Source organism: Cherax quadricarinatus, chromosome 74 (genome assembly GCF_038502225.1).
Source record: "Cherax quadricarinatus isolate ZL_2023a chromosome 74, ASM3850222v1, whole genome shotgun sequence".
NCBI lineage: Eukaryota > Metazoa > Arthropoda > Malacostraca > Decapoda > Parastacidae > Cherax > Cherax quadricarinatus.
Genome location: NC_091365.1, coordinates 9,574,956 through 9,596,829, shown reverse-complemented (window position 1 = coordinate 9,596,829; position 21,874 = coordinate 9,574,956). Strand labels below are relative to the sequence as shown.

At 38.3% G+C, this 21,874-nt stretch overlaps 1 protein-coding gene across 1 annotated transcript in view; it reads left to right on the top strand.

The window, feature by feature from the left end:
- The window catches only part of LOC128700140 (muscle calcium channel subunit alpha-1-like), a 139,395-nt gene that overhangs the window by 51,254 nt on the left and 66,267 nt on the right, over window positions 1-21,874 (top strand). Inside the window, exon 7 of the mRNA XM_070100786.1 lies at window positions 16,278-16,435. Within this exon, the coding sequence (XP_069956887.1) occupies window positions 16,278-16,435 (158 nt within the window). The remainder of the gene's footprint in view (window positions 1-16,277; window positions 16,436-21,874) is intronic.

Below are 21,874 nucleotides of genomic sequence, written 5' to 3'. Positions count from 1 at the left end.
CACCTACACTGGAAATAAGTCACTTTGACTTTTTTGGGTTGTCATAGGTTCTCTACACATGCTGCTATGTATGATAATCTATATACAGGTCTCTCTCAACATTCGTGTTTTCAACTTTTGCTGGCTTGACACATCTGCCAAATCATATTTAAGTTTCCGGCCACCCACGCGTCCCTACTATCCTCCCTCCAACCCCCGCAACTGGCAGCCAGCTCACCCGCCACTCAGTGTGATGAGTGTTTTGTTTGTTCGTTATTTGCTATTAAACTACAGTATAAATAATGTCAACCCATTCATGACTGTATATAGGAATGGCCATTTGGACAGGTATTGGATGGTGACATCATTTCTTTACTCTTGAACACGGCAAATAATAATAATAATAATAGCTACAGTTAGAATAAGAGGTAGATGGGATAAGAGGAAAATGGCAACAAGTAAGAGGGAGGTGAAAGTGTATAAACTAAGGGAGGAGGAAGTTTGGGTGAAAAAAAAGCAGCTATTGGCAGAAAGGTCGGCTGGTGCAGGTATGAGTAGTGGGGGGGTTGAAGAGGGTTGGAATAGCTTTAAAAATACAGTATTAGAATGTGGGGCAGAAGTTTGTGGTTATAGGAAGGTGGGTGCAGGAGGAAAGAGGAGTGGTGGAATGATGAAGTAAAGGGTGTGATAAAAGAGAAAAAGGTAGCTTATGAGAGGTATTTACAAAACAGAAGTGTTATAAGAAGAGCAGAGTATATGGAGAGTAAAAGAAAGGTGAAGACAGTGGTGAGGGAGTGCAAAAGGAGAGCAGATGATAGAGTGGGAGAGGCACTGCCAAGAAATTTTAATGAAAATAAGAAAAAATTTTGGAGCGAGTTAAACAAGTTAAGAAAGCCTAGGGAACAAATGGATTTGTCAGTTAAAAACAGAGTAGGGGAGTTAGTAGATGGGGAGATGGAGGTTTTGGGTAGATGGCGAGAATACTTTGAGAAACTTTTAAATGTCGACGAAGAAAGGGAGGTGGTAATTTCATACACTGGCCAGGGAGGTATACCATCTTTTAGGAGTGAAGAAGAGCAGGATGTGAGTATGGGGGAGGTGCGTGAGGCATTACGTAGAATGAAAGGGGGTAAAGCAGCTGGAACTGACGGGATCATGACAGAAATGTTAAAAGCAGGGGGGACATAGTGTTGAAATGGTTGGTATTTTTGTTTAATAAATGTATGAAAGAGGGGAAGGTACCTAGGGATTGGCGGAGAGTGTGTATAGTCTCTTTATATAAAGGGAAGGGGGACAAAAGAGATTGTAAAAATTATAGAGGAATAAGTTTACTGAGTATACCAGGAAAAGTGTACGGTAGGGTTATTATTGAAAGAATTAGAGGTAAGACAGAATGTAGAATTGCGGATGAGCAAGGAGGTTTTAGAGTGGGTAGGGGATGTGTAGATCAAGTGTTTACATTGAAGCATATATGTGAGCAGTGTTTAGATAAAGGTAGGGAAGTTTTTATTGCTTTTATGGATTTAGAAAAGGCATATGATAGTGGATAGGGAAGCAATGTGGCAGATGTTGCAAGTGTATTGAATAGGTAGTAAGTTACTAAATGCTGTAAAGAGTTCTTATGAGGATAGTGAGGCTGAGGGTAGGGTGTGTAGAAGAGGGGGAGACTATTTCCTGGTAAAAGTAGGTCTTGGACAGGGATGTGTAATGTCACCATGGTTGTTTAATATATTTACAGATGGGGTTGTAAAAGAAGTAAATGCTAGGGTGTTCGGGAGTGGGGTGGGATTAAATTATGGGGAATCAAATACAAAATGGGAAGTGACACAGTTACTTTTTGCTGATGATACTGTGCTTATGGGTATTCTAAAGAAAAATTGCAAAAGTTAGTGGATGAATTTGGGAGTGTGTGTAAAGGTAGAAAGTTGAAAGTGAACATAGAAAAGAGTAAGGTGATGAGAGTATCAAATAATTTAGATAAAGAAAAATTGGAAATCAAATTGGGGAGGAGGAGTATGGAAGAAGTGAATGTTTTCAGATATTTGGGAGTAGACGTGTCAGTGGATGGATTTATGAAGGATGAGGTTAATCATAGAATTGATGAAGGAAAAAAGGTGAGTGGTGCATTGAGGTATATGTAGAGGCAAAAAATGTTATCTGTGGAGGCAAAGAAAGAAATGTATGAAAGTATAGTAGTACCAACACTCTTATGTGGGTGTGAAGCTTGGGTTGTAAATGCTGCAGCGAGGAGGCGGTTGAAGGCAGTGGAGACGTCCTGTCTAAGGACAATGTGTGGTGTAAATATTATGCAGAAAATTTGGAGTGTGGAAATTAGGAGAAGGTTTGGAGTTAATAAAAGTATTAGTCAAAGGGCTGAAGAGGGTTTGTTGAGGTGGTTTGGTCATTTAGAGAGAATGGTTCAAAGTAGAATGACATGGAGAGCGTATAAATCTGTAGGGGAAGGAAGGCGGGGTAGAGGTCGTCCTCGAAAAGGTTGGAGGGAGGGCGTAAAGGAGGTGTTGTGGGTGAGGGGTTTGGACTTCCAGCAAGCGTGCGTGAGCTTGTTAGATAGGAGTGAATGGAGACAAATGGTATTTGGGACCTGACGATCTGTTGGAGTGTGAGCAGGGTAATATTTAGTGAAGGGATTCAGGGAAACCGGTTATTTTATATAAACGGACTTGAGTCCTGGAAATGGGAAGTACAATGCCTGCACTCTAAAGGAGGGGTTTGGGATATTGGCAGTTTGGAGGGATATATTTTGTACTTTTATACGTATATACTTCTAAACTGTTGTCTTCTGGGCACCTCTGCAAAAGCAATGATTATGTGTGAGTCAGGTGAAAGTGTTGAATGATGATGAAAGTTTTTTTTTTTTGTTATTTTCTTTCTTTTTGGGTCATCCTGCCTTGGTGGGAGACGGCCGACTTGTTGAAAAAAAAAAAATAATATGATAGAAATGAAATAGGAAATTGTACAAAAATATGAGGGTTGAAGTAGTGGTGGAGGCAGTGGTTGAGGTATCGTTTATGCTGGAGTGAGCATTAGCCTCTGCACTCTTCCAAACATTTCTAAACAATTCATTGTGTTTGGTGCTTGTAGATTGAGTGTGACTGCAGTGGTTGAGGCAGTAGTTTTGAGACAGTGGCGGAGACAGTGGCAGAGGCAGGGTTATTTAATAACAATAATAATAATAATGCATGTTATTAATAATAATAATACGATAGAACTGAAGAAGGAAATTATTCAAAAATACGAGGGTTGAAGCAGTGGCGGAGGAAGTGGTTGAGGCATAGTGAGTCAGTGTGGCTTTGTTTATGTTGGAGTGAGCATTAACCTCTGCACTCTTCCAAACATTTCACAATAATTCATTGTGTTTGGTGCTTGTAGATTGAGTGCAACTACTACATAATTAACCATGGGCCCAAAGAAACTTGCTAGTGACAGCCCTTTGGTAAAGAAATTGAAAAACACGATAGAATTGAAGAAAGAAAAATTGTACAAAAATACGAGGCAGTGGTAGAGGCAGTGGTAGAGGCAGTGGTAGAGGCAGTGGTAGAGGCAGTGGTAGAGGCAGTGGTAGAGGCAGTGGTAGAGGCAGTGGTAGAGGCAGTGGTTGAGGCAGTGGTAGAGGCAGTGGTATTTAATAACATGCATGTTATTAAACCATAACATGTATGTATATAGTACAATATTTTGCGATGTTTTCATGCATTTTATGATTGTTCGTGGTTCAGCAAGTTAAGGAAGCAGCATTGTATTATATTTCCCTACAGTATATTGGGGCACCAAACATTCGCGAGGTTCTTGATCGCCTAACACCTCGCGAATGTTGAAGGAAACCTGTAACTGTATTCATGTATACCCGATTAAATTTACCTACTTACATTGCCATCTTCCCAACCACCCATGCCCTGTGGCCCCGTGGCCTGGCTGGCAAAGCTCTCGCTTCACACACTGAGGGACCAGGTTCGATTCCCGGCAGGGTTTGACGCATTTCCTTTCACTTGTCTTGTTCACCTAGCAGCCAATAGGTACCTGGGTGTTAGTTGACTGGTATGGGTCGCATCCTGGGGGGACATGATTGAAGACCCCAATGGAAATAAGACAGACAGTCCTCGATGATGCACTGCCTTTTTTAGGTTATCCTGGGTGGCTAACCCTCTGGGGTTGAAAATCTGAATGAAATCTTATCCTCCCCTCCCACACCATATTCCCCACCACCCCTCCCTGCCTTCCCCACCACCCACACAGTCTTCCCCACCACCCACTCTGTCTTCCCTTTTCACTATCTGTATCTGGTATCCTGGGCATTGCTGTCGGTCACTAACTCCTCAAAACCATGAAATTCGTCTTCACTGACACTTCCATCTGTGTTAGAACTATCACTTAGGAGGGGAAGAGTCCCAGTTTGCTGGGGGAGTGAGGTATTCCTTACCGCTAAGCATGGTGAACAAGGCAAACTGAATTGACACTCCCACAATGCACTGCGGCCTCCCCGATTTTTTTTATACTGCGCACACTGACCACAGACCAGCTTTCTCCCACTAGATTTGAAGCTGCTAAAATTGTGGTTTAATACTACGGCACCAACACTGGCTTGCAAGCTGTAATATTATGGCACCGACAGTGAAAAGGTTATTAAGATGAACAGTTTCAGGAAGTGTTTTCAGTAAGGGTTAGGGAAATATCTCTAGTCAGTCAATCAATCAAAATCAAAATCATAACTTCATTTCTTTGCTAAGGTTACTATGTATGTTTACATTTCATAATTTGATTGGTGCAAAGAAAGCCACTATCATGCTGAGGCATTTCGGGCAGACTTAACCTAATACTTAAAGACTACTTAAGTCGAGGCAGCTGAAGTGTGGTAGATTATAAGTACTATTCAGTACAAAGATAGCCACGATCATGCAAAGGCATTTCGGGCAAACTAATCCTAATACAGGTACCATCCGACTTACAACCGAGTTTGGTTCCAACAAACCGGTCGTTAGTTGAAATGGACGTAAGTCGAACCTTACTATTGAATATCAACATCACATTTTTGTAATGACTTTATTTTATTGTTTTATTTTGGTATTTCATTTTTTACTTTACTTTTTATGCTGTTAGTACTGTATTTTATACTGTAAGGTTTAGGATAAACACTGTGTACAACACAAACAGTTGTTTATTTCCCAGAAATTTGGCATACAAAACACGGTCTTAAGTCGAATAGTCGTAATTCGAGCAGGTCGTAAGTCAGATGGTAGGTGTACATAGTAACTAATTAAAACTAGATAAGAATAATAGTACATAGTAATTATACTTAAAACTAAACATGGAATAGTGGTTAGCTGTTTTACAATCTTATTTGGACTTGATAAAACTTGTGTATACTTAGTACAAAATCTAATTTACAAGGAATGGTGCAGGTGGTAATATTTTATGGAATGGCAGAATTAAAAGCCAGGAGGTCACATGATAAAACTAGTCAGTAGATGTTTGGTTGATTTGGTTAATATTGTGAGATAAGATGATTTTTTAGCAGAGTCCTAAATTTATAAGTTGTCTGGGGATCCTTGACCTGTTCCGGTAGCAAATTCCAGATCTTTGGGCCTTTTATGTGCATAGCGTTTTTGCATAGTGAGAGTCTTACTCGAGGGATGTTGAAAAGTGCTTTATGCCTTGTATTGTGACTGTGCATTCTGTTGTAACTGTCGAGGAGTAGTTTTAGGGGAGGGTTTACAGTGGAGTTTAAAGTTCTGTATATGTAGTAGGCACAATAATAAGAGTGTATGTCTTGTATATTTAGCAAGTTGAGTCTTTTGAAAAGTGGTGGGATGTGCTGTCTAGCACAGGAGCTGGTTATCACCTGTACAGCAGCTTTTTGTTGCATTATTAAGGGTCTAAGGTGGTTGGCTGTGGTTGAGCCCCAGGCACAGATACCATAGGTGAGGTAAGGATATATTAGAGAGTGGTACAGGGTAAGGAGAGTCGTTTGTGGTACATAGTAGCACATCTTGGAAAGGATTCCTACTGATTTGGAAATTTTCTTGGCTATGTGATGGGTATGGGACTGAAATTTAAGATTACAGTCAAGGAGAAGACCTAGAAATTTGCCCTCTGTGTGTCTTGATATAGGGGAACCATTTAACAGTATGTTGTGTTGAATATTTGAGGCTCTGTTGCCAAACAGCATGAAGTATGCTTTGTCTATGTTGAGTGTGAGTTTGTGGGTCATCATCCAAGCATATATCTTTAGCAGTTCATTGTTTACAGTGTTTTCAAACACAGCTGGGTCTGAATGGGAGTAGACATATGTAGTGTCATCTGCGAATAGAACTGGTGTAAGGAGTTGGGATGCATTGGGGAGACCATTGATGAAGATGAGAAAGAGGAGTGGGCCTAGGACACTACCTTAGGGTACTCCTACAGCTACAGGTTGGATAGCGGGTTGACTCCATTTGCATGTACATACTGGTGTCTGTCGTTAAGATAGGATTTTAGGTAGTCAAGAGAATGTCCTCTTATGCCGTAATGATTCAGTTTGAGGTGCAAGAGATTGTGGTCAACTGTGTCAAATGGCTTAATAGTTAAGGGATAATAAATTATTTGGGAGAGTTGCTTTAAATTTGGTTAGAGTTTAGCATACTAGTGTGGGTATGGCTGTTATTGAGAGATGAGGTGATTTTTGAGTAGTCCTAAATTGATTTGTGGGCATGGGACCTCTTGCTGTTTCGGGCAGAGTTCCAGATCTTCAGGCCCTTTATGTACACTGCATTTTTGCATAGTGTGAGACAGACACGAGGATGTCAAAAAGTGCTTTGTGTCTCATGTTATGCCTGTGTGTTCTGTTGAAGCTGTCTAGACGAAGTTTGAGTGGAGGGTTGATATTGGAGTTTAATGTTCTGTATGGTATAAACCTTGGTAATAAATACCGACAAGTTGGTTTAGAAAGACACGTAAGCAAACACTATAACATGTTTATTAGAACATGGTTTACTATAACATGTTTATTAGAACAAGGTCCCAGGACCGAAACGTTTTCTAATAAATATGTTATAGTGTTTGCTTACGTGTCTTTCTAAACCAATGTTCTGTATATATAGTAGGCACAATAATAAGTGTATATTTTGTATCTTAAGTAAGTTCAAGCTTTTAAAGAGTGGTGGGATGTGTTGTCTGGTGCAGGAGTTTGTGATCATCTGCACTGTCACTTTTTGTTGAGTTATTAAAGGTTTAAGGTGATTGGCCATGGTAGATCCCCAAACACAAATACCATAGGTGAGGTAAGGGTATATTAGAGAGTGATATATGGTAAGGAGTGCCCTTTGGGGTACATAGTATCGTATCTTGGAAAGGATGCCTACTGTTTTGGAAACTTTCTTAGTTATATGCTGGATGTGGGTCTGAAATTTAAGATTACAGTCAAGGTGGAGACCTAGAAATTTGCCCTCAGTGTGTTTTGTAATGAGTGAACCATTTATCGATATGTTTAGCTGGATATTTAGTGCTCTGTTTCCAGAAGCATGAAGAAGGTTTTGTCTATATTGAGAGTAAGTTTGTTGGTCATCATCCAGTTTGATATTTTGTGTAGCTCGCTGTTTACAGTGTTAATAAAATATAGTCGGGTTTGGGTGGGAGAAGGCATAAGTAGAGGACCTAGGATCCCCGTAATGCTCTAGTTTTAGGTGCAAGATATTGTGGTCTACTGTATCCATTGCTTTCCGTAGGTCTACGAAGAGCCCCACAGGATATTAATTTCTTTAAAGTGCTGTATATAGTAATTCGAGCATCTGAATAATTGCATCATTTGTGCTTTTTTCAGCCAAACCCCAAACTGGCAGGGGTTCAGTATGTTATGGGATAGGAGGTAGGAGTAGATTTGTTTGTGTCATTTTTTCGAAGATTTTAGGGAGCAAAGGCAAGTTAGATATTGGTCTGTAGTTATTTAGTTCTGTAGGATCGCCTCCTTTGAGGATCGGGGTGACCCTTGCTGTCTTGAGTATAGATGCGATTGTTGAAGATTCAACAGATTTGTTAAATAGTGTTGCAATAATGGGGGACAGCACAAGAGCTGCTTTTTTATACATGATTGGTGGCAAGTTATTTAGGTCTCCTGCCTTGTTTTTTAATGATTTAATTATTAGTGAGACTTAAGTTGGATTTGTTGGTGCTATACATAGAATATGTGGGTAATTATCAGTGAAGTAGTCTTGTGGTTGAGTATTTATGTTTGGGATTTTGCTTGCTAGTTTTGATCGTATAGTAAAAAAGAAGGCATTCAAGTTGTTGGCAGTGTCTATAGGCTGTATGTGTGGTTCATCAGATTTCACTAAGTTAATCTTTCTGTTTCTAGACAGCTTTCTAGAGCCCAAAATTTCAGGTTTCCAGGTCTTTTTCATTTCACCTTTTATTTCATTAACCCTTTGAGGGTCCGTGCCGTAGATCTACGGCTTTACGTTGAGGGTCCAAACAGTAGATCTACGTCATGAGCTCGGCTCACTCTGATAAGCTGTGAGCGGTAAATTTTGGCCTAGATATGAGAGAATACATCTCTGTGGTATGTGTGCACCACATAAAGCAAATTCTGCAGCACATAGTGCATAATGAGAGAAAAAACTGAGACTTTAATTTTTTATTAAACCAGCGACTTCGCAGTGTTTTTTCGTATGTTTTTTATAGTTGATTGAATGGAAGATATATTACAGAAATAGAGATGATTTTAACCCTTAAACGGTCCAAACGTATATATACGTTCACTTGCGTAGCGCCCCAAATTTTTTAAGGAAAAAAATCTTTTCTTTTAAAAGGAAAAAAGAGCATATGGTACCCAGGCATGCCCAATTATTTTAATATGGCACACAGTGAGTGCGCACACCCATTCTCTCATGTCTAGGTGACTCAGGCTTATTGTGGCAATGTTGAATGAATGACAAAGAAAACGTATATATACGTTTGGGGCGCTACGCGCATGAACGTACAGTGGTCCCTCGCTTTTCGTAGTCCTCGGCAATCGTAGATTTCGCCAATCATAGGGGTATTTTCGTATAAACATGGACTCAATTTTCATAGGTTGACTCGCGAATAGTAGTTCGTCCGGGACGCGTACGCACGGTGTGAGCCAAGGTGGCCTCCCTACCCAGCCAGTCTGGCATTGTTTACCAGTGAGTGAAGGTCACCTCAAGTGCTCCTACGAAATATTTCAATATTCCACTCATTTCAGTGCTTGCAAGTACTAAATAAGCTATCATGGCTCCAAAGAAAGCTCCTAGTGCCAAGCCTGTGGTAAAGAAGGTGAGAAATATGTACAGTGACAAAGTCTTGGGCCATTTTAGGGAAGTGTTAACCCTTTGAGGGTCGACAGGCCCTCTCCGAAACTCGTTCTCAGGGTCGGCCAAATTTAAAAAAAAAAAAAAATTATTTTCTCTTATGAAAAGATAGAGAATCTTTTCCCGATCATAAAGACACCAAAAGTTTGAAATTTGATAGAAAACTTACGGAATTATGCTCTCGCAAAGTTAGCGGTCTTGGCGATGTTTACGCATCGGCGATTTTGCCCACTTTGAGCCCCATTTTCGGCCAATTTCACTGTACTAGTCGACAAAAAACATGAATATTTCGCTAGAACTCCATTTTTTCCATCGAATGGGTGCAAGAAACCACTCATTTATGAAATTCAACTATCCAGTACAGTGGTCAGAATTTAGCAATTTTGCCAATTTCACACAAATTTCAAAAGATGCCAATTTCCGAATAGGGTCCAGAATAAACAAGAAAGACATTCCTGGCACTAAAATGACATTTCCTCTTGTCATTAGTCATGTCTCAAGGCCCCTCTTATATTCTTTTGCTTTCCACTTTGAATTTTTATTTTCACAAAAAAATATAAGATTTACTGTTATGCAGACTACTGCATTAGTGTAAAAAATGGTATAAATATTATTGGTGCACTTGTGAAAGAATATTAGACTCACCAGTTGATGTGTATTGCACGCTTGGCACGATTTGTTTACTTTTGAAGTTTGGTAAAAATCGAACATTTCTGCTACTTTGAGCTCAATTTCAAGGCACCTTTCTTTGTAAAACCAGTCAAAATCATCTCAATTTCTGTAATATGTCTTCCATTATATAAAATGAGACCAAGAAAACTAGAATACAACAATAAATACCATACGAAAATACACTGCAAAGTCGCTGATTTATTAAAAAAAATGGTCAAAGTTTTTTTTTTCTCATTATGCACTGTGTGCTGCAGGATTTTTTTTAGACTGTGCACACTGACCACATAGACCCATTCTTTCATATGAAGGCCTACCAGCTTTCTCCCACTAGATTTGAGGCCGCTAGAATTTATGAGTACTAGTACGTCAAAAACCCCTACGCGTAAGACGTACTAGTATGACGAAAACCCTCAAAGGGTTAAAGAGACGCCAGAAACAGAGCTCTCTCCACAGTTACTTTGCGAAACAGGACTAGAGTGACTCTCAAGGTGATCCTAGTGGCATTAAGAAACAGAGAAGAGAAGCATCCCCAGAGAAGCAATTGGTACCTGAGGTGTTGCTGGAAGGGGATTCCCCTTCCAAACTGTAAACAATCCAATCTCTCTCCTCCTCCAGTCTCCCATACACTAAGAAGAATCTCTAATAAAGGTAAGTTTTATGCTGTTAATGTTTCATTCATCATTTCCCATTGTATTGTTTATGTACTATATGTATATTTCATGTAAAAATTTTTTTTGTTTTAATACTTCTGGGTGTCAGGAACGGATTAATTGTATTTACATTATTTCTTATGGGGAAAATTGATTCGCAAATCGTAAATTTCATTTATAGTAGCTCCTCCAGGAACGGATTAATTACGAAAAACGAGGGACCGCTATATATATACGTTTCGACTGTTTAAGGGTTAATTAGTTTTAGTACTGGAAAAGGCTTGAAACTGAGCTCAAAGTAGCAGAAATGTTAAATTTTTGCCGATGTTCAAGAGTAAACAAATGACCTCACGTCTAATACACGCTTGCTGGTGGGTCTAATATACGTTCACAAATGCACCTGGAGAAGAGAGGAATGTAGAGGAGAGAGAGAGATTTTGGGAGATGTTAAGTGAATGTATAGGAACCTTTGAACCAAGTGAGAGAGTAATTGTGGTAGGGGACCTGAATGCTAAAGTAGGAGAAACTTTTAGAGAGGGTGTGGTAGGTAAGTTTGGGGTGCCAGGTGTAAATGATAATGGGAGCCCTTTGATTGAACTTTGTATAGAAAGGGGTTTAGTTATAGGTAATACATATTTTAAGAAAAAGAGGATAAATAAGTATACAAGATATGATGTAGGGTGAAATGACAGTAGTTTGTTGGATTATGTATTGGTAGATAAAAGACTGTTGAGTAGACTTCAGGATGTACATGTTTATAGAGGGGCCACAGATATATCAGATCACTTTCTAGTTGTAGCTACACTGAGAGTAAAAGGTAGATGGGATACAAGGAGAATAGAAGTATCAGGGAAGAGAGAGGTGAAGGTTTATAAACTAAAAGAGGAGGCAGTTAGGGTAAGATATAAACAGCTATTGGAGGATAGATGGGCTAATGAGAGCATAGGCAATGGTGTCGAAGAGGTATGGGGTAGGTTTAAAAATGTAGTGTTGAGTGTTCAGCAGAAGTTTGTGGTTACAGGAAAGTGGGTGTGGGAGGGAAGAGGAGCGATTGGTGGAATGATGATGTAAAGAGAGTAGTAAGGGAGAAAAAGTTAGCATATGAGAAGTTTTTACAAAGTAGAAGTGATGCAAGGAGGGAAGAGTATATGGAGAAAAAGAGAGAGGTTAAGAGAGTGGTGAAGCAATGTAAAAAGAGAGCAAATGAGAGAGTGGGTGAGATGTTATCAACAAATTTTGTTGAAAATAAGAAAGAGTTTTGGAGTGAGATTAACAAGTTAAGAAAGCCTAGAGAACAAATGGATTTGTCAGTTAAAAATAGGAGAGGAGAGTTATTAAATGGAGAGTTAGAGGTATTGGGAAGATGGAGGGAATATTTTGAGGAATTGTTAAATGTTGATGAAGATAGGGAAGCTGTGATTTCGTGTATAGGACAAGGAGGAATAACATCTTGTAGGAGTGAGGAAGAGCCAGTTGTGAGTGTGGGGGAAGTTCGTGAGGCAGTAGATAAAATGAAAGGGGGTAAGGCAGCCGGGATTGATGGGATAAAGATAGAAATGTTAAAAGCAGGTGGGGATATAGTTTTGGAGTGGTTGGTGCAATTATTTAATAAATGTATGGAAGAGGGTAAGGTACCTAGGGATTGGCAGAGAGCATGCATAGTTCCTTTGTATAAAGGCAAAGGGGATAAAAGAGAGTGCAAAAATTATAGGGGGATAAGTCTGCTGAGTATACCTGGTAAAGTGTATGGTAGAGTTTTTATTGAAAGAATTAAGAGTAAGACGGAGAATAGGATAGCAGATGAACAAGGAGGCTTTAGGAAAGGTAGGGGGTGTGTGGACCAGGTGTTTACAGTGAAACATATAAGTGAACAGTATTTAGATAAGGCTAAAGAGGTCTTTGTGGCATTTATGGATTTGGAAAAGGCGTATGACAGGGTGGATAGGGGGGCAATGTGGCAGATGTTGCAAGTGTATGGTGTAGGAGGTAGGTTACTGAAAGCAGTGAAGAGTTTTTACGAGGATAGTGAGGCTCAAGTTAGAGTATGTAGGAAAGAGGGAAATTATTTCCCAGTAAAAGTAGGCCTTAGACAAGGATGTGTGATGTCACCGTGGTTGTTTAATATATTTATAGATGGGGTTGTAAGAGAAGTAAATGCGAGGGTCTTGGCAAGAGGCGTGGAGTTAAAAGATAAAGAATCACACACAAAGTGGGAGTTGTCACAGCTGCTCTTTGCTGATGACACTGTGCTCTTGGGAGATTCTGAAGAGAAGTTGCAGAGATTGGTGGATGAATTTGGTAGGGTGTGCAAAAGAAGAAAATTAAAGGTGAATACAGGAAAGAGTAAGGTTATGAGGATAACAAAAAGATTAGGTGATGAAAGATTGAATATCAGATTGGAGGGAGAGAGTATGGAGGAGGTGAATGTATTCAGATATTTGGGAGTGGACGTGTCAGCGGATGGGTCTATGAAAGATGAGGTGAATCATAGAATTGCTGAGGGGAAAAGAGTGAGTGGTGCACTTAGGAGTCTGTGGAGACAAAGAACTTTGTCCTTGGAGGCAAAGAGGGGAATGTATGAGAGTATAGTTTTACCAACGCTCTTATATGGGTGTGAAGCATGGGTGATGAATGTTGCAGCGAGGAGAAGGCTGGAGGCAGTGGAGATGTCATGTCTGAGGGCAATGTGTGGTGTGAATATAATGCAGAGAATTCGTAGTTTGGAAGTTAGGAGGAGGTGCGGGATTACCAAAACTGTTGTCCAGACGGCTGAGGAAGGGTTGTTGAGGTGGTTCGGACATGTAGAGAGAATGGAGCGAAACAGAATGACTTCAAGAGTGTATCAGTCTGTAGTGGAAGGAAGGCGGGGTAGGGGTCGGCCTAGGAAAGGTTGGAGAGAGGGGGTAAAGGAGGTTTTGTGTGCGAGGGGCTTGGACTTCCAGCAGGCATGCGTGAGCGTGTTTGATAGGAGTGAATGAAGACAAATGGTTTTTAATACTTAACGTGCTGTTGGAGTGTGAGCAAAGTAACATATATGAAGGGGTTCAGGGAAACCGGCAGGCCGGACTTGAGTCCTGGAGATTTGAAGTACAGTGCCTGCACTCTGAAGGAGGGGTGTTAATGTTGAAGTTTAAAAACTGTAGTGTAAAGCACCCTTCTGGCAAGACAGTGATGGAGTGAATGATGGTGAAAGTTTTTCTTTTTCGGGCCACCCTGCCTTGGTGGGAATCGGCCAGTGTGATAAAAAAAAAAAAAAAATTGTGGTGATATTATTTATACAATTATTACAATATTGCATAACAGTAGATATTCTATCTTTTGGTTTGAGTAAAAATTCATTATGTGAATAAAAAATCAAAATGGAATTCATTAGTAAAGCCTGAAAACATAACTAATGAACAGAGGAAATGTTAGTTTAGTGCCAGGAATGCCTGCCTTGTTTATTCTGGACTGTTTTGAATTTGGAGTATTTTGAACTTTGCATTAATTTTGTAGTTGAAACAGGTGACTTGGCGAATTCTTGTGCTCAGTCGATAGAATAGAATAGAAGTAATACTAGTGGAATAGCTAAGAATTTGGTCGACTGGAATAATGTAATTGGCCTAAAATGGGAGTCAAAGTCGGCAAAATCGCCAATGCGTAAATATCGCTGACACATGAAAATTCGCGAGAGCATACTTTCGTCAGTTTTCTATCAAATTTCATACTTTTTCTTTTATTACCTTCAGAAAAAGATTCTCTTCCATTTCATAAGAAAAAATAACAAAATTATTTTTTGAAAATTCTTGGACACTGGTGCACACTTTGAAGCTTGGCCTCTGGACCCTGAAAGGGTTAAATCTGTTTACATAATACATATGTTTGGACTTCTTTATTAGATTAGTAAATATTGTGGATTATTTCTTTATGAACCCTTCAGAATAGCATCACCTTGGCATCACATTAGTATCATTCTCGAATTTCGTAACACAGTATTTCTCATTTTTCTGATAGTAGAGTGCTTGCAATTATGACAGCTAATTAAACAGTCAAGCATAACTATCACTGCTTGGCTGTTTTGACACTAATGACTAGAAGTGTTCCAGTTTTTCATGCCTTTCAGTTTTGCTTAACTCAGTAACTGAACAGTATTTTTTTTTTTGTTTTGATTAGCCATTTCCCACCAAGATAGGGTGACCCAATGAAGAAAACACATTCACCATCATTCATTTACTAGCCGTCTTGCCAGAAATGAATGGACTTCAGAATTCAAATGATCTTCTGAACTATTAACATGGCCACCCAGCAATGCAGTACAATATTATCATCCCTGGGCACTTTTTTTTTTTTTTTTTTTTTTTTATCAAGTCGGCCATCTCCCACCGAGGGAGGGTGACCCAAAAAGAAAGAAAATCCCCAAAAAGAAAATACTTTCATCATTCAACACTTTCACCCACTCACACATAATCACTGTTTTTGCAGAGGTGCTCAGAACACAACAGTTTAGAAGCATATATGTATAAAGATACACAACATATATTTATATTTATCTTATTTTTATCATATATTTTATCACACTTCATGCCACAGTACTACATCCCTGTCTTTCTTTACTTGACAAGAATATAATGAAATATGCAAAAATAGTTTTCATCATTTATTTCCCAAAGATTTGTCATTTCACTTGTATTTACAAGGAAAATCTACAGTGTTAAGAGAAACTTTTTCCATCTTTATTGTGTTTTATGAGATGGTTATCCTGTTCAGTGACCTTTGAATTCTTAAAGCAGGTCTCTGCAACTTGGGTTCTTGCATCCCATATAAATATTTGCATAGGATTCAGGTCATAATGAAAATTTTGTACTAAGTACTAGACAAAGACTGAATTGAAGTTGTGAAATCTCCTTGTGTAGTTAGAATTAATATATGATTACTTTGGGTCTCTTGTTTTCCTCCCATGAACATTTCAGTAGCAATGTATGTGAGTGAGTATCCATGACTTTCTAGTTCATTTGACTCGTAGATTTATTTAAGTTTTCATTGGAAGGGTATGTATTCATTATTAGTTTCTAAGTTGGATCTTTATAGGTTGATCAACAATCACTATAAGCATCAATTTACTGATTATTGAAGTCGTGATGAATCCATTACAGTGTTCCCAGGTTGTGTTCTTAATTCTTTCTAATTACAATGAATAAGTGTATTTAAAAATGTAATTATCATCATTTTGTAATGTTAATTTCCATATGAGGTATCCAATGTCAATTTCATAGTTTCCTGCAAATTTAAATGTACTATTTTCTTCATTTTTTTTATTGTGATGACTATGTTGGGTTATGCTGGGTTAATAAGTAAAAAAAAAAAAATTAACCACAAATATGCAAATTCAAAAATGACCATGAGATGTCTGAAAATGAAGTGGCTGTGTGTAACCACAAATATTCATATCTGTACAATTATCACTCATGGTGAAAGAACGGGTTGAATAATATCAGAAATTATCAGGCTTATATCTGTAAATATTTAAGACCATCAGTACATAAATCATTTTATTATATTTTCACTCAGTCCTCCTTACCTAGTTCATCCTCTACCTCTACAAGAAGAGGTAATTAAAGAAAGCAAAATAAGATGGCCTGTAGTAATGTGCTAAGTTAACCTGTCATTTGCCCCATGACAGAGAGTTCTCCAAAGAAAGAGAAAAAGCACAGGCACGAGGAGACTTCATGAAATTACGGAAAAAGCAACAAATTGAGGAGGATTTGAGAGGTTATCTGGAATGGATAACTGCAGCTGAAGATATAGAGATGGAAGGAGACGAGAAGACGGAAACAGATGGTAGGGAGAGAATCAGTGAAACCTCTGGTGCCTTGCTAACACCCCTCACTAATCCAAAAGTAGTTTAGCTAACTGCCATTGTATCACAGGGCTCACAGTCTTCCAGAGTTATCAAGAATTGTTGGAGAATGAGGCAGAAACTACAGACATCAGCTGAGCTTGGAACTGCCCTATCCCAGTGCAATAGTGTCACTTTTCACCTTAGTCAGTGTCTCACTAGTAGCCTCTGGTCTAAAATGTAGAACAAGAAATATGGTAATCTTAAGTATATCTTCATCTGTAGTAATATTTACAGTTATAATTGCCAAGAGAGTTGTAAATTATGCAGGTTTTTAATTTTATACTTTTATTGGCAATACTTAGCTGGCTAAGGTGACTTAGTGTTGCTTTGCTCTCCTTTACCTACATTAGTGTGATTAGCATCAAGGTAATATGTGTTGATACTTACCCAGTAAGAGTGAGATTAGAATAGCTGTAGCAAGCACTAACCCTAGCTATGTGTGTTCCCTACTAGAGAATTCTCAAAGGAAAGAGAGAAAGCTAAAGCCCGTGGAGACTTCAGAAAGCTTAGAGAAAAGCAGCAAATAGAGGAAGATCTTCGAGGGTATCTTGAGTGGATTACCCATGCTGAAGACCTTGACCTTGAGGAAAAGGATGATAAAAAGGAGTCTGACGGTAGGCAGCAATAACCAATTTTTTTTTATCTTCGGTTTTAATCTGTCTCCCTCCAATTTATCATCTTTTTGGTAGAGTTTAGAGAACAGTGATGAAAGCACTGTTTCTCTTTCTATGTTGCTTCTTAGAATAAAGTAGGATATTGTTGTATAATTTTAGCTTTTTGTATAGTTCATTCTTGAAGATCTTCTTTCCCCCACTTTAATAATATTGCATATTTGATAAAGTGAGAATGTCCTAATTCATCTTGCTTTACAACAGGTAAAACTAATTGAAGATTGCAGAGAATTGGCAGAGGCAATAATGAAAATAAGATCAACTCTTATGTGAACCATATTTTAAATGTGATAAATATGCTGATAGTAATGTTATATTTGGAAATTAACACAATGCCATAATAGTTGATCTTAAATGTTTTAAAATGTTTTAAAAACACCATTATAATTTATTTTCTGGATTAATGATATTAGTGATTTAAATAATATAATGATCTTTCTCTAATAATTACAGCATGTAGCAATTACTAACTGATATAATTATTAAATCTTGATGTTGATAATAAAACATAATGTGGATGAGATGAAGGTATGAATTAACCATAGGTGGAGGCAATCATAAATTGAAACATAGGTCTGTCTGTTAATTTTAGTTATGCATTTTTTCTGAGCAATGCATTCTTTATTTGTATTGATGCATTTTAATTTATAAGTAAGCAGTGCTATATGAGTGAGATTTGCTATTTTGTCATCAATAATCTGGTAGAATTTAGCTTTCACTTCATCACAGGCTCAGCCATGCTGTATATGTGATGTGTGCATGTGTAAGACTGAGAACCATACAGCATAGAAGCTAGACCATTTGCAGACAGTCATTGCATATTTCAGTCGTAGAGGTCATGTCTTGTAGGCTAATATGATTCTGGTTATCATGTGGCATGAATGGCAGAAGTGAATTATTATACCAGACCAATTATGAAGCATTGTTACTTGAGGTTTGGTATGTTAGTGTGATGTAATTCTGTTACCTTGATTGATTGATCAAACTGTCTTGTATGTTACTGTACATATAGATGAGGATGCAATCTTTTGAGGGAAGAATTAAGCTATGATAACTTCATTCCTCTTTAGATGTATTCATAATTAGTTATATTGACAGCATGCAGCAGTAAGGCTTAATTTTCCAGTCTTGCAGAGAGGAATAATGTCCCTTGCTGTCACTTGTGCTAAGGTTCAGAGTTGCTACTCCACCACTTAAAAAAAAAAAAAAAAAAAGCACTCTTCCATGAATCTAGTGTAAATTTTGCACCATCCCCAATCCCTCCCCTCCCTTTCACAAAGGCCAGTTTGCGTGATGCGGGCATGTTAATGTAATTGTTCTAAACGGTGTTCATTTTCCAGAGAGCATTACCAAAGTACCTTTGGGTCAGCTAGGATCTTAAACTGAGGCTTTAATGTGAGAGGAATTCTCAAAGATATTAATATACACTTATATGCTCAGTTTTATTCACACAATCAAGTAATTTGATCCTTGATGTCCAAAAGTACTCTGTTCAAAAAAAAGGAAAGAAAAAATTTGCTTAAATATTAAGTTCTGTGTGAAACGATAGTCTTTTTCCTTGCTACTCTAAATTGTACCTTCTATGCCAAAATTTTTATGTATTATCTGTAGCCACTGTGAGTATGTACCCCTTTCCCCCACACACACAGGTTCAAGGGTAAATAAAAGTAACCCTTCAGATAAAGTGCCAAAAAAGCTCTTGTGTATAATACTGTATATTTATGGTTGTATGCATAACCAATTTGCCTTTTATTTTTTTTAAGTAGACGCTCACATTTTTTGGCCTCATACTACCTCCTATTCACCCAAAAATGGTTCTTTTACAGCCAAGTCTCGTAGATTCGGTCATAGTTTTTTGAGAAATTAATCACTCGAAGATATTTAGACACGTAAGTAGTAAGCAGAGTGAAATTGGAACTAAATAAGTCAGAGGTGGTGTTTGTACATTTTTCCCTTTCGTAGTTAAGAAATGTAGGTTCAGATATTCTCAAGCAGTTGTGAATAAGAAGTTACAGGTTATAAATTTGTGAAAATTTAGTTTCCATACTTAGTGTGAAACCACGCATGTCATAAGAGGCAACTAAAATGATGGGAGCAAGGGGCTAGTAGCCCCTTCTCCTGTATAAATTACTAAATGTTTCTTCTTTTTTGGGTCACCCTGCCTCAGTGGAAGGCGACTGATAAGTTAAAATGACAATTTTAGTATAAAACAATTTTGTAGGTCGTTATTTGAGGCTTAAACATATATACATATATTGTTAAATTGCTATTTACATGAAGACAATTTTAGTTTACTCTGTGTTTGTTATGTCTTGTGACTTTTAATGCTTAAAGAGAAACCTTGAGGATTAAAAGTGAAAATATTTATGTATAACTGGCAACACTAGTTACAAACAATTTAACGCACATTTTCAAAGAGAGTCTTATTCAAGTTGAACCAAATGTATATAAATTTACAGTTTATGCTCTTGATGACACCAGGGCTTTGGTAGATGGGGATTGTTTTTAATAGTGCTGGGTTACAGGAATTTAAGTGTATATACTCTTATTTTTAAGAGTATAAATTCAAGGATTATGTTGAGTAAAATAAAGGTTGGATGTGAAAAGTGGGTTGTAGTAAGTGTTTATGCACCTGAAAAAAAGAGAGAGAGAGAGAGAGAGAGAGAGAGATAGATAGATAGATAGATAGATAGATATAGATAGATATAGATAGATATAGAAAGATATAGATAGATAGATATAGATATAGCTAGATAGATATAGATAGATAGATATAGGTATAGATAGATAGATATAGATAGATAGATATAGATAGATATAGATATAGATAGATATAGATAGACATAGATATAGATATAGATAGATATAGATAGATATTGAGATTCTGGGAAATGTTGAGGGAGTGCATGGGGAGTTTTGAACCAAGTGAGAGAGTACATGTGGTTGGGGATCTCAGTGCTAAAGTGGGTAAAAATGTAGAGGGAGTAGTATTTAAATTTGGGATGCCAGGGGTAAATTAAAATGGGGAGCCTTTAATTGAGCTGTGTGTAGAAAGAGGTTTGATAATAAGTAATACATATTTTATGAAAAAGAAGATAAATAAGTATACAAGATATGATGTAGCACGTGATGAAAGTAGTTTGTTAGATTATGTAGGTAAAAGGTTGATGGGTAGGCTTCAGGATGTACATGTTTTAGAGGAGCAATGGATATACAGTGGACCCCCGGTTAACGATTTTAATCCGTGCAAGAGGGCTCATCGTTATGCGAAATAATCGTTATGCGAATGAATTTTCCCCATAAGAAATAATGGAAATAAAATTAATCCGTGCAAGACGCCCAAAAGTATGAAAAAAATTTTTTTTTACCACATGAAATGTTAATTTTAATACACACAAACTGAAAAAGGCATGCACAATTACATGACACTTACTTTTATTGAAGATCTGGTGATGATTGATGGGATGGGAGGAGGGGAGAGCATTATCTTCTTACTGTTTAGAAGGGGAATCCCCTTCCATTAGGACTTGAGGTAGCAAGTCCTTTTCTGGGGTTACTTCCCTTCTTCTTTTAATGCCACTAGGACCAGCTTGAGAGTCACTGGACCTCTGTCGCACAACAAATCTGTCCATAGAGCTCTGTACCTCCCGTTCCTTCAAGACTTTCCTAAAATGGGCCATAACATTGTCATTGAAATAGTCACAAGCACGGCTTGCAACAGCTGTGTCAGGGTGATTTTCATCTATAAAGGTTTGCAGTTCAACCCACTCTGCACACATTTCCTTAATCTTTGAAGTAGGCACAATGGATTCCACAACTGGCATAGGCTTCTCAGGGTTAGCCCCAAACCCTTCAAAATCTTTCTTAATTTCCATACTAATTCTCACCCTTTTTACCACAGGGTTGGCACTAGAAGCTTTCTTGGGGCCCATGGTCACTTATTTTCCAGAAACAGCACCGAAAATACTGTAATAATACGAAATATTCCGAGTGTATGCTTGGATGTTACCGCGGAGGCTGGCTGGTAAACAATGGGACGGAGCGGCACATGTGAGGCTGGCTGAGGGCACATTGGACGCGTCTCGGACGAAAATCGGTATGCGGGTTTTTAATCGGTATGCGGGGCAAAAATTTTGCGATAAAAGTAATCGTTATGCGGAAAAATCGCTATGCGATGCCATCGTTATGCGGGGGTCCACTGTATCAGATCATTATCTAGTTGTAGCTACAGTTAGAGTAAGAGGTAGATGGGACAAAAGAAAAATGGCAGCAATAAGAGAGAGGTGAAAGTTTATAAAGTTTATGAACAGGGAAAAAAATGGGACATGCAACTTTGAGCATCCCAAAAAATGTAGTGACCTCCTGTCTAAAGGAGTGTGTCGTTCTTCTTCCTGTACTTTCTTTCACCCAAAAATGTGCCACTCCTCGGTCCTCCAGAAGCAGTGTTACAACATCGACTGCCCTGTTTACCATCTAAAAGGGACCAGGAGGCACAGACCCCACAAGACAAACAATAGTAGCTACGACAACCCAACTCCAGGTGATTTTTTAGTGGCAGGAAACGAAAAAAGAAAATGGAAGGAAATAACAAAAATAGTCCACCACCTTGGAGCCTTGTTGGACTGGAGGCGCAGCCAGTGGCCACCCATGGCCCTCCAGAATTACAACTACTGATGCCAATAACAAAATCCCCCCCAACAAACACAG